Source organism: Branchiostoma lanceolatum, chromosome 7 (assembly GCF_035083965.1).
Source record: "Branchiostoma lanceolatum isolate klBraLanc5 chromosome 7, klBraLanc5.hap2, whole genome shotgun sequence".
NCBI lineage: Eukaryota > Metazoa > Chordata > Leptocardii > Amphioxiformes > Branchiostomatidae > Branchiostoma > Branchiostoma lanceolatum.
In genome coordinates, this window is record NC_089728.1 from 1,078,113 (window position 1) to 1,094,585 (window position 16,473).

The window sequence follows — 16,473 nt, forward strand, 5'->3', positions numbered from 1 at the left end:
CACTGTAGTAATTGTCGAATCCCCAAGCAGACTGCATATTGTTTGTCGCATGGATACTGCTCCTGCCACCGTAGCATCTGCTTGGAGATAAGTAATTGTTGCATTATCGCGGCAAATTAGCTTCTCACCCTGCCCCCAGGCACAGCCATCCGCATACGGGGAGGGACGTGAAAAACGTGTGCGAGCTCGCCTGGGGATGGCATCGCTGTATAACAAGACTTCTGACATTGCGTGAATCATTGTAAAGAAATAATCCAGAACAATAGAACTTAAGGGGACACACAAGTGGCTCAAACTTGGTCTTCACTTAAGATAATGGATCCCTTGTTGATATTCGCCAGCCCGCCCTCCGTCGGGTGTTGATACGTAAAGCTAGTTTTCTCACTGGACCTGCGGCACGTTGGTGACCTCACTGCAACCGGCGTGCGATTTGACAGAGTGCTCAACAAACGTATTATGTACGCTTTGTTTGTTCTGTTGTCTTTTAGTCAATCTTGTACATTATGCGTGATCTTCCTATTATAAAGTCAAGGCTAACACTGAGTGACATGACGCATAAAGGACCAAGAGCAAGATTTTTGATCTTACGTTTTTTATTGCGAGACATCTTGGTTACATAAAGCAGCAAAAGCTGACCCTTAAGTCAAAAAGTGTCAAAGATCTCCTTAAACTCACTTGAACCCTTTCTTGCAAAGGTCACGTAAAGTCAATTGAAACCTTTTGTTGCGTAGGTAAAATTTGATACCCGCTCACGGGCCTTTTTCGTGGTTGAATGAGGCAAAAGCAGCTAAAATCTATGCGGCTGATCTGCAGTCACGGCTGGAAGGCCAGGATGGTGCTCGGCACACGCAGGATGCGGCGGGACCGTCGCCATTCCGGGTCCTGTTTATGATATGTCAAAAAAAAATCAACGACAGAAATCTGCTACCGCACGTTCACTCGGAAAGAAGCTGAACGCACGCCGTTGGTGCTCTCATAGTCCGGAATGATTTATTTTCTAACAAAGAAACCCTAAACTTACTGAAGAAGTGTAAAACAGTCAGAACTAGGACGGAAAGATTTAGAAACAGCAGTATACCTTACATCGTAAGACTGCTGAACAAAGACAACAAATCTTAACGTATTAACCTGCCACAGCTCGGTTTGACTCGCTATAATTGTGCGGACCTTTTTCATTCAAGAATTTAATGCGCGAAACCTTTTCAATTAACAATTTACGATGCAAAAAACAGTATGTGATGTATGTAGTTTTAATGTCTATTCTTGATGTGTAAAGCGGCATATCAATTCAGTGTCCCTACACTAGCCTCCGTTTTAGGCTCTGAAGCGGCTTTTTGGGGGGGCTAAATAATACACTTTTTGCAGCCAGCCCGTAACCATCAGCCACCCCGTAACTATCAGGGTGGCTGATGGTTACGGGCTAGCTGCAAAAAGTGTATTATTTAGCCCCCCAAAAAGCCACTTCAGAGCCTGCAACGGAGGCTACCCTACACCCTGTCACCCTGTCACTCTTTTAAGGAGAAATAAAACCATTATCATCAGTGTGTTAATTCTTACCTTCGGGGACGCCACACGCCTCAGTATCGGCCTGCCTCTCCCTGAGCCGGTTCCCTGCGCAGCAGCTCGAGAAAGCCGCGTGCTTCCTCGATAATCCTTCAGGAGAACAATGAGTTTTCTTGACATTAGGTAAGGAACAAATATGTTCTGTTATGTGAATATCAGTGTATTGTTTGTATATGTGTACCTAGGGCCTCCCTGAAAATCAGTGCCAAGCCCTAGTAAAAGAATAAATTAATAAATTAATAAATTAAACCCAGATCAAGGTGAACTTTCATCGAAAGGTCATCTGTTCCGTCAACCAGTAGAGTGACATAAAAATAATTCCAAGGAGATGAAAGAATGTGAAAGAATTGTCTTGTGCCAAGGTCACTGAATATGTCATCTTTCATCTATCTAAGCCTATCTTGACGTTAGCTTACCGCTCAAGGTCGATGTGGTCGTGACCATCCCCCTCATGATGCTCCTCTGACTCTTCGCCCCTCAGGAACTTATGGTCGTGACCATCCCCCTCATGATGCTCGTCTGACTCCTCGCCCCTCAGGAACTTATGGTCGTGACCATCCCCCTCATGATGCTCCTCTGACTCCTCCTCGCCCCTCAGGAACTTATGGTCGTGACCATCCCCCTCATGATGCTCCTCTGACTCCTCCTCGCCCCTCAGGAACTTATGGTCGTGACCATCCCCCTCATGATGCTCCTCTGACTCCTCGTCGCCCCTCAGGAACTTATGGTCGTGACCATCATCCTCATGGTGCTCCTCTGACTCTTCGCCCCTCAGGAACTTATGGTCGTGACCATCCCCCTCATGATGCTCGTCTGACTCCTCGCCCCTCATGAACTTATGGTCGTGACCATCCCCCTCATGATGCTCGTCTGACTCCTCCTCGCCCCTCAGGAACTTATGGTCGTGACCATCCCCCTCATGATGCTCCTCTGACTCCTCGTCGCCCCTCAGGAACTTATGGTCGTGACCATCCCCCTCATGATGCTCCTCTGACTCCTCGTCGCCCCTCAGGAACTTATGGTCGTGACCATCCCCCTCATGATGCTCCTCTGACTCCTCGCCCCTCAGGAACTTATGGTCGTGACCATCCCCCTCATGATGCTCCTCTGACTCTTCGCTCCTCAGGAACTTATGGTCGTGACCATCCCCCTCATGATGCTCCTCTGACTCCTCGCCCCTCAGGAACTTATGGTCGTGACCATCCCCCTCATGATGCTCCTCTGACTCTTCGCTCCTCAGGAACTTATGGTCGTGACCATCTCCCTCATGATGCTCCTCTGACTCTTCGCTCCTCAGGAACTTATGGTCGTGACCATCCCCCTCATGATGCTCCTCTGACTCCTCGCCCCTCAGGAACTTATGGTCGTGACCATCCCCCTCATGATGCTCCTCTGACTCTTCGCTCCTCAGGAACTTATGGTCGTGACCATCTCCCTCATGATGCTCCTCTGACTCCTCGCCCCTCAGGAACTTATGGTCGTGACCATCCCCCTCATGATGCTCCTCTGACTCCTCGCCCCTCAGGAACTTATGGTCGTGACCATCCCCCTCATGATGCTCGTCTGACTCCTCGCCCCTCAGGAACTTATGGTCGTGACCATCCCCCTCATGATGCTCGTCTGACTCCTCGCCCCTCAGGAACTTATGGTCGTGACCATCCCCCTCATGATGCTCGTCTGACTCCTCGCCCCTCAGGAACTTATGGTCGTGACCATCCCCCTCATGATGCTCGTCTGACTCCTCGCCCCTCAGGAACTTATGGTCGTGACCATCCCCCTCATGATGCTCCTCTGACTCCTCGCCCCTCAGGAACTTATGGTCGTGACCATCCCCCTCATGATGCTCCTCTTCCTCCCCTTCTTGCCTCAGGAACTTATGGTCGTGACCATCCCCCTCATGATGCTTCTCTGACTCTTCGCCCCTCAGGAACTTATGGTCGTGACCATCCCCCTCATAATGCTCCTTTGACTCCTCTGACTCCTCGCCCCTCAGGAACTTATGGTCATGACCATCCCCCTCATGATGCTCCTCTTCCTCCCCTTCTTGCCTCAGGAACTTATGGTCGTGACCATCCCCCTCATGATGCTCCTCTGACTCCTCGCCCCTCAGGAACTTATGGTCATGACCATCCCCCTCATGATGCTCCTCTGACTCTTCGCCCCTCATGAACTTATGGTCGTGACCATCCCCCTCATGATGCTCCTCTGACTCTTCGCCCCTCAGGAACTTATGGTCGTGACCATCCCCCTCATAATGCTCCTCTGACTCCTCTGACTCCTCGCCCCTCAGGAACTTATGGTCGTGACCATCCCCCTCATGATGCTCCTCTGACTCTTCGCCCCTCAGGAACTTATGGTCGTGACCATCCCCCTCATAATGCTCCTCTGACTCCTCTGACTCCTCGCCCCTCAGGAACTTATGGTCATGACCATCCCCCTCATGATGCTCCTCTGACTCTTCGCCCCTCAGGAACTTATGGTCGTGACCATCCCCCTCATGATGCTCCTCTGACTCCTCCTCGCCCCTCAGGAACTTATGGTCATGACCGTCCCCCTCATGATGCTCCTCTGACTCCTCCTCGCCCCTCAGGAACTTATGGCCGTGACCATCCCCCTCATGATGCTCCTCTTCCTCCCCTTCTTGCCTCAGGAACTTGTGGTCGTGACCATCCCCCTCATGATGCTTCTCTGACTCTTCGCCCCTCAGGAACTTATGGTCGTGACCATCCCCCTCATAATGCTCCTCTGAAACCCCCTCCTGCCTCAGGAACTTATGGTCATGACCATCCCCCTCATGATGCTCCTCTGACTCCTCGCCCCTCAGGAACTTATGGTCGTGACCATCCCCCTCATGATGCTCCTCTGACTCTCCGCCTTGCCTCGGGAACTTGGCGCTCTCCCCCGTAGCGGTATCATCCGCCAGGATGCTCAGCAAATCCAGAAGAGCGCGTGCTTCCTGGGGCACCATCCTTGTGGAAAATGATAAGACTTTTACTTAATTCGGTTGGAAGATAACTGCAAAGACTTAACTCTTTATGTCTCACAAAAAGGAACTGGTCTGAAACCTAACCTTTTCACACATTACCCAGACAAACCGTCTACCGATCTAACCTTGATCAAATACCTTCCTCTGGACTTATCACCTTTCTTAACGATTCCAGCTGAACAATGCCATCCTATCATTACTTCAGGTACATGTATATAATCATACAAATTGGCCCGCTTTAGGCAAGGCCCATAATGGCGTATGCTTACAGTGACTTACATCGTCTTGTCCCTACAACCCTCATCTTCTTAGGTCGATCATGATCGCAAGTCATCAAAACATCTCGGAAGTCTTGATACGAAGACTACTCAGAAGATGACTTACACTTTTGCCAAGACTCGCGTTAACCTCAACTTACCTCTTCTGCCTGAGCGAGTCTGCCTGGTCCACCATCAGGAGGGCGGACAGACCCAGGAACATCGCCAGCTTGTAGCCCATGGTTGTCTACGAAATAAAAATAACATGCATGTAATATTAAGCCTATGAAGCCTAATAACCCCCCCAGCTTGTAGCTCATTGTTTCTAAGGAATGAAAACAGTGTACATAAAGTATGGAGTCTGATACTTTGCCATTTGATAATATTAAATACAACGTTTTTGCCGCGTTTGTGTGGCTAGATTCTTCCCTGAAAATGGGAGCGCCGCAAACAAAGAGCTCGGCAGCTCTTCCTTGATTTTACCAACTATCTGCAAATGAACTGCTGCAAATAGCAGGGAAAACCAGGCTCATGCCCTCTTGGTGAATTATGAGATGCAATCTTACCAACTTCTGTATATTCTAGCCCTTACTTCGATACTCAGTTCCGTTTGCTGGTTTTCCCTGCTATTTGCAGCAGTTCATTTGCAGATCGTTGGTTAACACAAAGGAAGAGCGGTGGATCTCTTTGCACGCGGCGCTCTCAGTTTCAGGGAAGAATCTAGCCACACAAACGCGGCAAAAACGTTGTATGTACTATTATCAAACAGATTCAAGAAATAAAACACGTTATATTATGTATTTGCTTCCTGTTCCGGTCTACTGTGAATGTTACAACGTTCCTTATATTTTGCTATCTACTGGTATTTCATTTCATAATGTTACATATGTTTTAGTTCGTTCCATTTCGTTCCATTTCGTTCCATTTCGTTCCATTCGTTCCATTTCGTTACATTTCGTTGCATTTCGTCCCATTTCGTTCCATTTCGTTCCATTTCGTTCCATTTCGTTCCATTTCGTTCCATTTCGTTCCATTTCGTTCCATTTCGTACTCTTGGGGGACCCCATTCCCGTGGGAACTGTTGTGTACAATTATAGATAATGGCCGTGTTGCTGACCTGAGGCACATCGGGTTAAATTGATAAGAAGACAACTTAAATTGATATCAGACAAAATATCAACGTCAGACATATTTCTTTAACCTTCTTGATCGGAATTACATGTCAGTGGACGGCTGGAATAAAAGACTCCAGGATTTACACTTTTCTGCCTTAAGTATTAAAAAATACTGCAAACGTATGAGCTATTTATTGTGGCTTTTTCATTAGGCCCGAAAGGTTAGCCTGGCAACCTAAACAATCGGGAGTTCCCTTGTATCTCTACGGTGCTGGGAGCGTTGCACGCCCGCCCAGGCCCATGAGCGCACACCCTTGATCTTTTTAACGCTATTGGTTCCAATCACTACATTATTAGAAAGTCTAGTTGGAAATGATAGGCTGTCAGTAAAGGCATATAGGCCTTATATAATTAGTAAAACTGGGTCGGAAAATCAACCCTAAGCCGGGCCGTGGTGAATGGCTACCAGGCTAAGCTATTGGGAGGGAAAAGGCGTAAAATTTCCCGGCGTGGGCTAACAGTCCCGGGCGGGCGGGAAACACTCCAAGCACCGGAGGGATACGAGGGGGCTCCAGGTGGTCTGGTTACCAGGCTAGCCGGCAGATGAACCTCGGTAATAAACATGTCTGGACATATCCCGTACATATATAGACACACATTCTATGGCAAAATTATCTCCTCCTATTCAAAATTAAAAATACTAAATCAGATGAGCTAATATCGACAAGGGGTCACACAAAGTAGGGGTTATGATCTAAGCTAGGGGAAAATTCAGCGCCAAACAAACAAATAACTACAGCCTGACATAGACCTCCCAGTCAAGATGAACAAAAAAACTGTAGAAAATGGCTGGAAATATGAAGTGAGGTCCAAGCTCAATCCCTATTTGCGGTCGATTTCCACAACTTTTCAACTCAGCGGGAGGTCTTGTAAACATTAGCATAAAATCACTGCACACATCAGTCATCATGATAGCATATCCTCTATAAAGCTGGCTCCTTGATAAGTGGTTTGATTGTGATCAACATTCAAGACTAAATACACGACGGTATGTTGGAATGCAGCAGAGAATTTTTTTTCAGTATTGGTGCGTCGAATCTCGACGAAGTCGTCTATGTTCTACCGACCAAATCTAGACACCTTCACGCGAACGACAACCCTTCCCGGTACCGGTCATCTACGATCTGCCAACACCTCCCTCCCAGCCCGTGGGCCCTCTCCTGGGGCAAAGGACGGGACCTGCACGGGGACACCCCGGCCCACCGCCGGCGAGACCCTCATACCCCGCCCAGCCGGTTTTAGCCACGCGCCACAGTTACAACAGTTACCTGCGGTTGAACGAATCAAACTGGGCCTCTTGTACAAAATTCTTCTCCTTCTGTTTAACAAGACGTAACGAATTGTTCAAGTGCTCACCTGTCTTCTCTCGGATAAGACGTTCTCGGAGGAGCTCAACTCGCGTCGGAGACTCCTGTTCAGCTTGAAGACTTGAACTCCTTGTGACGAACAAGAAGGAACCGGTCTGAGACTTAGGGGCTGTGTGCAAAGTACCCAAAAGGCCATACAAATATGCCCAAAAGTCTGGCTAATCAACTCTCACCTTGATTACATTCCTCTCGACCCAACCTTCACCTTTCTTCGGCAGGTGACTTAATCGACGTTTTGACCGACGCGGTTTACAAATCTCGGACATATGGCGAGAAAACATATAAAACTTCTCACTCAAACTTACACTGTGCTTTTGAATATGTGTTGTTGTTGTTTTTGGCTGAATGGCTGAATGGAATGCGATCATGTGGACAATTCATGTGTGGATTTACACCCCCAATTATACTAGGGCGGTGACTTCGCCGCGCTCTGTCTACGACCTAACATTGACCAGACAGAGCGCTCAACGAAGTTCTTGGATGAAGATCAATCTTTTTACGCTTTGTGTGTTGTGTTACGTTTTCAGTCATACTTGAGCATTTTGCATGATATTCCAATTATGACGTCAAGGGTTACACACATTCAGGTTAGGTCGCAGCGAGAGCGCAGCGCGATCGCCGTCAAGTGGAATGGGGGCCTTACCAAATTGAGATACGCCTTACGTCATCACAGCGTCATCTTGACGATGACATCTGATCAACACAATCCGATCATTACGTGCAAAACAACTTATACCATGGAAAAATATTTAGAATTAGATAACTTCGATTTACGCTCTGCAATTAGCAAAATTAGAATTAGTGCCCACCCCCTTGAAATTGAGAAAGGGCGGTACAAGAACTTACCTGTGTGCCAAAGAACTTGTAAATACTGTATGTCAAACAAGGTGGAAGACGAAATACATTTTATGTCAAGTTGTCCATTCTACGACAACGAAAGAAATGAGCTGTTTAAAGAGGCCACCATATTTCATCCTAATTTCTCCACGTTTTCAGATGAAAAGAAAACTACTCTCCTCTTAACATCACAAAACCCACATATCACAGAAAAAGTGGGATCATTCGTCTTCCACAGTCTCGGAAAAAGAAGTCGAACTCAATACGTTAGAACTTAGTGACAGTAGTTAAGACTAGAGTAGACATTTGTTATACTGTTCATTATTGTCTGTCCGTCCACTCCGTGTTACATGTACATGTACTTGCAATTAGCCTACGGGCAGGAATTTGCAATAAAACTTTTCATTATTTCATCTTCATCTCCCGAGATGGAGGGACGCCTCCTGTTTACATGGGGTCCACTTCGTGCAACTTTACCGTTAAACACGGAGATCACTATATCAATATGGTCAATAATATCAGTTTTACCGTTTGCTCAGAATTAAGTCATATCGCAACCTGAATATAATTTGATTTGACCTAATGGAATATTACACATTGAAGCATGATTCATGCTCCCTCCGACACAACAGAACATCGGAACAACATGTTCATGTTGAACCAATAGATAAATAACAATAATAAGTTTATTGCAAGTTCTTGCCCGTAGGCAAATTGCAAATACATGTAACATGAAAGGACGGACAGACAAATTAATCTTATTTGGGTTTGACTTCTTTTTCCGAGACAGTGGAAGACGAATGATCCCACTTTTTCTATAATGTTTGGGTTTTGTGATATTAAGAGGAGAGTAGTTTTCCTTTTGTCTGGATAGAAATTGGTGGCCTCATGAAACAGCGCCTTTCTTTCTTGATCGTAGAAGGGGCAACTTGAAATAAAATGTGTTTCATCTTTCACCGTGCTTGACATGCAGTATTACAAGTTCTTTCGCATACAGGTAGTTTTTTGTACCGCCCCCTCTCTATTTCAAATAAACATCAACCCGGGAGCACAAGACCACGCCGTGACGTATATTAGACAGACTGTGTGGATGGCCAGAGGGGTTGCTGAAGGCGTACAGTGCTGGCGTGAGAAAAAAAGTAAAGCCCCTATCTCACTGGACCCGCGGCACGTTGGTGACGTCGATGCGATCAGGCGATTTGACAAAGCGCTCGACAAATTTCATCGTAAAAAAACGAATCATTTTACGCTTTGTGTACATTGTTGTCTTTTTTAGTCATACTTGTTCATTTTGCAGTATAATAATGTCAATGGTAACACAAATCCAGTTCAGGACGCAGCGACGATGCCAACGTGCCACGGGTTCAGTGAGAGGGGGGCTAAACGGGTTACATAACGGGTTACATAACGTCCAAACAATGGCAGAATCGGTGTTCTCACCCAAGGCCGACCCATTAGAAGAAGTGGGATCGCCGATTGCTTACTTGACGGGGGTAAATACCGCGGTGCTTATATTGGCTGAAAAAGGACCGATGTGGTCCATTTCGCACCAATATTGCAGCAGCTTGCAACGTCATCACGCTTGGTGTGTGATAAACGAAGTGTGGTTATCTAGGCCCAAGCCTGGTAACCTATACAATCGGGAGTTCCCTTGTATTGCTAGGGTCACATTTCCTAACCGGGGCCCGGCCGGGCTGTTTACGGAAACGAAAAATCAAAGTGTACGTTTTGTGTTTTTGTTGTCTTTTATATCATACTTGTCGTTCACAAAGACTGCCCGGCCGGGCCCCGGATGGGAAATGTGACCCTAGCATATCTCTACGGTGCTGGGAGTGTTGCACGTCCGCCCAGGCCCATGAGACATATATGTAGTTATTCTGCTCATTTGTCTAACTTCTGAACGATAGCCTATGGACTGGGGGGGGGGGGATGGACCAATGCTTAGAACTGTTGAAAACTATGTTGAGATTCGAAGTCACTTCGAGTACCCTCTTTCCATTGTTGTCGTCCGTTGAGTATTCAACTATATGACGATTGATAGAACCAGTCGGACAGGTATGGCGTCATCCGACCGGTGTTCGGGATTCATCGGGAAAACTCGGCTGTCTTCGTAAGTCCACTTCGGATCGTTAATCACGGAGTTTGCGCGCTGAAGCCAGACTTTACCAGGCCGTATCGGTCAAAGTAAAAACTGGCCAAACTAAAACTCCATCTAATCTTGCTTCCTGAATTCGACTTCTAGTTGATCAACGAACTCACCCTACTTATGGCGTGTGTTATAGACTGGGTATCAGCTTGGTTAGGGCACATCTGCTTCTAACTGTGCCTAATGTACCGAATATCTGAGCAGCCGTAAACTAACCAGGCTGGTATCCAGGCTACGTGTGAAAGAATACAGTTGACAACGTCCTGTACCATGCATTCTTTTATTGTGAGAAACCTTTGTTAAATGGAGCCGCAAAAGCTGAAATCTATGCGGCTGATCTGCAGTCACGGCTGGAAGGCCAGGATGGTGCTCGGCACACGCAAGATGCGGTGGGACCATCGCCATTCTGGGGGCCTGTTGGCGATATAAGGAGTGAAATCAGCTGATTTGTTAGGAAAGAAATTTAACAACAGAATATGCGGAGTGGTTTGTTCTGTAACAAAACAACCGTCAGCTTACAGACGTTTTTTGTAAACGTTTCTTACCTTTGGCAGCTGGATGCCAAAAGCCTCTCATACTCGCGGTTCGCGTGCTTCCTCGACGATCCTCCTGGAGAACAAGAAAAACACTTTTTGTATTAATTAGTTACAAAAATGGCCGCCCGGATCAAATTTCATCGAGACATCCGTGTATCGGTGGAGCTACCAAAGACGATTCTAAACGAGGTGAAGGAATGGGTAATTTTTTCATTTAGATGTTATACTAAAGTTACCAAAAAAGGTCATCTTTCATTTAACAAGTCTTACATCGAAGCTGGCTTACCGGTCACTTTCGGTGTGGTCGTGACCGTCACCCTCATAATGTTCGCTGTCGTCATGACCACCGTCTTGAAGGCCCTCATCCTTCAAAAAATTCTGACCAAGAACCAAGAACTTCTGACTGAGATCGGAGAACCTCTGCCCGAGAGTCACGAACTGTCCAAGAAGGTCCGAGAACTTCTCATCAAGGCCGTTATCATCGCTCTCATTCTGCTCATCGTGGCTGGTGCTTTCACTGACGTTATGCTCACTTGTGTTGGATTGAGAGGGACGCTCATCCTCCGTCAACGACGGGAGAATAACTAAGACAGGCTCATCGCTATTGTATTCGGGGCCATCAGCCTCATTATGTTCGTCATGGTTCTTACCACCAACCTCATAAGTCTTATTGTTGCCATGTTCTTGACTTGTCTCATTATGGCTCTCCTCATCCTGCCCTAGCCCTAAGAACTCAAACAAATACTCTTCCTCCTCATCGTCACCATCCCACAGAAACTTGTCGCTCTCCCCCGTGGCGGTGCCATCCGCTAAAACTTTCAGCAAATCCAGAAGAGTGCGCGCTTCCTGTGGCACCATCCTTGAAGAAAAGGACACACCTTTACTACGCAATTTGGTTTAAAATCAACAACAATTCGGGACTAATGCCCACTGCTAGTGCGGTTACATAGCATCTTACTAAATGGCATGGTAAACCGGAGGCTTCCTTGTGTACGTGGTGCGTATAGAGACGATGATGATGCCTCAATACCTCATGAATGTTTCCAAGACTATTATTTACGAATGCTTACCCCGTCCTGCCCATACAGCCCCCGTCTTAGTTAGTTGATCATGATCGCGAGTTTCCGAAAGTCATCCCCATGTCGTGATACGTAGACTACTCAGAAGTCCCAAGGCTCATGTTAACCTCCGTTTACCTCCAAGGTCATTGAATGTGTCATCCTTCATCTATCAAAACCGATATTGACATCAACTTACCGGTCAAGGTCGCGGTGGTCGTGACCATTATCCCCCCAACCTTGCCACTTATGGTAGTGCCCATCACCCCCAGAATGCTGCTTCTTCTCCTCCTCCCTAACGGACTTATTGTCGTGACCATCATCCTCATGACGACTCTCTTCCTCCCAACCTTGCCTCAGGAACTTGGCGCTCTCCCCCTCGACCGTATAATTCGCCAGCAAGTCCAGAGCAGCGAGCGCCTGCTGGGGCACAAACCTGAAGGAACACAAGACTTGTACTTAATTCGGTTTGAAAACAACAGAAAAGACTTAACTCTTTATGTCTCACAAGAAGGAACTGGTCTGAGACCTAATTTTTTTTACACATTACCCAGAAAAACAGTCTTACCGATCAAACCTTGATCAAATACCTTCCTCTTGACCTATCACCTTTCTTACCGATTCCAGCTGAACAACGCCATCCTATCATTACTTCAGGTATATAATCATACATACTGGCCCGCTTCGGGCAAGGCTCATATTGACGTATGCCTACAGCCCTCATCTTCTTAAGTCGATCATGATCGTGAGATTTACGTAAGTCATCAAAACATCTCGGATGTCTTGACACATCTAGACTACCCAGAAGATGACTAACACTTCTCCCCGGACTCATTCTTACTAGTCTCTACCAGACTAACTACGACGGCTATAGGGAAATTATTTTCCAGGGTTTCATCTGCAGGCGAAATGTGATCTTCACCGTGGACTGACTCTTCTAGCTTTTACTATTCCTTTTTCTGCCGAATTGTACGATCCATACGCCTGTAGGAAGGCCTGGTGGAGGCTACATGCTTACCTCTTCTGCCTGAGCGAGTGTGCCTGGTCCACCATCAGCACCATCAGGAGGGCGGACAGACCCAGGAACATCGCCGGCTTGTAACCCATGGTTACCTACAGAATAAACAAAGTTGCAACTAGAATAGTGTCTCTTATGTGACACTAATGGAGATCTCAATATAATAAACAACCTTCGGTTGGGGAAGGTCGTATTGAGGTCACCTGGTGGCGCCGAATGGCAGCCGCCCAGACCCTTGCGACAGTTCCACGTAGTGCAAGTGTGGACAAAATATGTATATGCATGTTCTGTATTATATGAAACCTGTAAACCCTGCATCAATTCAGCGCTAGAAAGCCTGCCATTTCGGGTAATTTCTGACCAATAAAAAACATTATTAAAGCTCCTGCCATAGATAAAAGCAACCTTGAAAGGTCCGTGCTTTAGTTGGTCTTATCTTTGTTGCCATTGTCATCATATCTTTGACCCCTACCATTTTACCCCTCCTAAGACTCAGTAATTATCTGGAACGCTGCCCAGTGGATAAATACAAATGCACATGGTATCTTCAAGGATTGTTGAACGGGTGAGTCAAGAAGGCTCCCTGCAATCTCCAGGCAAATTTTGGAAGGCAAAATCATAAGCTTTTTGTACCTCCGCGTTGTAGACAGACTGATCATAACAACAAACAACGGTGCACTTGACTTGACTTGACTTGACTTGACTAGACTTGACTTGACTTGACTTGACTAGACGAACGTTACGATTGTCCATTCTAACATCTGCTTGGAGATAATTTTACCGTGGGAACTTCTGCATATGATTAAACATACTGGTTGTGTTGCCACCTAAGGCTCCTCGAGTTAAACTGAGAAGAAGACAACATATCAACGTCACACGTTCATGCCGAGTAGACGGCTCGTACAAAAGGTCCAAGATTGACATTTTCCTTGTCGACGGTAGGGTCAGAATAAAACAATTTTACGTTGCACTTTTTTGCGATATTGAGGCCTCGAATTTCGACGAAACTTTATATTCCGAAGACCAAATCTGGTCCCCATAAGATTAGGGCTGAATCTTTCCACTCCCGGTGAACTACGACCAGGCAACCCTTCCCTAGCCTCCGAGTCCATAGACCCTTTACAGGGGCTCGCTGAAGGGACCTGGGCGGGGACGCTCGGGTCGACCGCCGACGAGACCTCCTACCCCGCCCCGCCAGTACCTGCCCGGCCCGGCAGAGACCACTCCCTACGGTTGAAAGATATGTCTCGCAGGTTAACAACACGAATGTACCTTTCCTCACCGCGTGCTGATGTGGATCCTCTCGGCTATGTCCGGACGTCACTGGAGGAAATGATCTTGCGACGGGGACTAATGCTCAGCCGGAGCTTCTCACCGTCTTACCAGAAGGAACCGGTCTGAGACTGACCTTCCTGAAAATTACTCGCACAAAAGGTCCTCGCAATTAAACCTTAATTGAATACCTTTCTTCAGCAAGTTACGTAATGGAATTTAGTCTGTTAGGCCTGAGTTTGAGTCTGTCTGTTAGCAAGTTTCGTAAGGAAGTATTCGCGTAAGAACATCCGTTGTTCTTCTGACTATGTATGAAATTTATCGAACTGTGCACAGCGGGGTTCGCCTTAACAGTCGATAGATCGTTTTTTTAACACCAATTGACGATGACAGTAGAACAATGCCATCCTATTATCACCTCAGGTATACATACAGCAACGTTATCGTTCAACAAGGCACCCTTACCGTATCAACATTACCAATAACATCAGTTTTATTTTTTAGGCAAAACAGAGTCGCATCCGGACCTGGATATGAGTTCACATAATGTCTATCCATTGTAGCATAAGCTTCCTTCGTGGAACGTTTCTATTGGCCACAACAGAACATCAGCCTTGCCGACATTAAGCAGGCTGTGACGTGTGTATAATATGATAACGGGCTGTGCTGATGGCCGGAGGGGTGGCTAAAGGCGCATCTTGTGAGCGTGGGAAAAATGTAACGGGTTACGTAATCTCCAAGCAGATATACAGATGGCAGAATTGGTGGCTGACGATGTCATAAGCTTTGAGGTGATTTATCAATCTCCAAGTCCATGCAAGCAGGTCTATCGGTGGCAAGGCAGTATCAAAAGGGCTAACCAGTCCGGTGGCTTTTGATTCTACCTTGCCATCGATACATCTGCTTGGAGATTGATAAATCACCTCAAAGCTTATGACATCGTCAGCCACCAATTCTGCCATCTGTATATCTGCTTGGAGATTACGTAACCCGTTACATTTTTCCCACGCTCACAAGATGCGCCTTTTAGCCAGATGGATAGATGGATGGATTCCTAGAGAATAGGGGATGGAGGATAGGGGATGGATGGTTGGATGGAAGATGAATAGAGGATAGATGGATGGATGGATGGATGGATGGATGGATGGAGATTAGAGGATGGATCTAAGGCAGAGTAACTATCTCGAATGATCGTCTGGAGAGAACATTTTCTCGTTTCCCCCAATTTTATATACGCACAACCCTGAGATAATATTACTAGGCATCCTCGTTTCGGATATGGGGTACTTAATATGTTACTTTTACCAGAACCATTTCTATGTTAGCTTAAGGCCGGGGAAGGCGTTACCCTCCGGGGCGAGACTCTCAAGGAGGCTGCGGGCCTCCTCCACCATCAGGCTCGAGAAGAATAAGACTTACTTAACAGACTAAACTTATCTATGTTACTGCACTCTGGCTGATGATGATCAATGACAGTGATATGATTCAGTGACATGACGCACGGTAAAAACGACACAGGACAAGGTGTTTCATCCTGCGCTGTCTTTTATTGCGAGAAATCTTGGTTACATTGAGCGGCAAAAGCTGACCTATGGGTTCGCTAAGTCATTAAAGGTCAAACAAGAAAGCTTAAGATCTCCTAAAAGTCACTGAAAACCTGTGTTACAAAGGTGAAACTTTGAAGACACTCTTAATTCTAACTTCATTCTGTGTTTCTTCAGTTATTGGAATCCGAATAAAGAAGATAAGAATTGCAGGTAAATTGTGGGAGGCCAACATTTTAAACAGTCATGAAAACGACGAAAGACTTTATCATGTGTATACTCAGTCTTGTTTAGATTTGATGAGTTTAAAAAAAAATGAAAAGTTGAGACATTCCTGTTGTAGAACCATTAGAATTTGAGGTAGAGTTGACGGAACCCTGTTATCTATGGTACAGGCCGTGAGCAGGACATCAGAGAACAACCACAGAAGAACTAGTACTGCGAACCGTCATTAACAGTGGTATGACGTGAGTTTACGTCCGGACAGATGAAACACTTAGTTTACTCAGAGGCGCATTTGTGTCTGTTAAGATAATACGAACATGACATCGAACCCTAAAGATATCGTAATGTAAGAATAAGTCAAGTCAAAGTTTCGGCAGATTAACCTCTTTCTCTCGCCCTGTCACTGCCTGATGTTTTAGGGCTAGTGGAACATTTTGCTTGTATATTTTGAAAGAATTAGTCAAATTACACTGATGATAATTAAAGTAA

At 46.3% G+C, this 16,473-nt stretch overlaps 1 protein-coding gene across 1 annotated transcript; it reads right to left on the minus strand.

Annotated features, from left to right (window-relative positions):
- Positions 1-594: 594 nt before the first annotated feature.
- On the minus strand, positions 595-7,673 carry LOC136438308 (sarcoplasmic reticulum histidine-rich calcium-binding protein-like). Its single transcript, XM_066433070.1, has 5 exons — positions 7,522-7,673; positions 4,968-5,053; positions 1,980-4,532; positions 1,558-1,653; positions 595-882 (listed from the first exon to the last, which is right to left on the minus strand). The coding sequence occupies exons 1-4, from the start codon at positions 7,627-7,629 to the stop codon at positions 1,578-1,580; spliced, it is 2,823 nt and encodes a 940-aa protein (XP_066289167.1). The 5' UTR covers positions 7,630-7,673; the 3' UTR covers positions 595-882; positions 1,558-1,577.
- Positions 7,674-16,473: the final 8,800 nt, after the last annotated feature.

Bases quoted from the DNA above. Each gene is read 5' to 3' on its own strand.
- LOC136438308 (XM_066433070.1), bottom strand. From the start codon at position 7,629: ATGTTTTCTCGCCATATGTCCGAGATTTGTAAACCGCGTCGGTCAAAA. The intron at 4,533-4,967 runs GTAAGTTGAGGT...ATTTTCCACAAG, and splicing joins GACTCGCTCAGGCAGAAGAG to GATGGTGCCCCAGGAAGCAC. The intron at 1,654-1,979 runs GTAAGCTAACGT...GTTCTCCTGAAG, and splicing joins GACCACATCGACCTTGAGCG to GATTATCGAGGAAGCACGCG.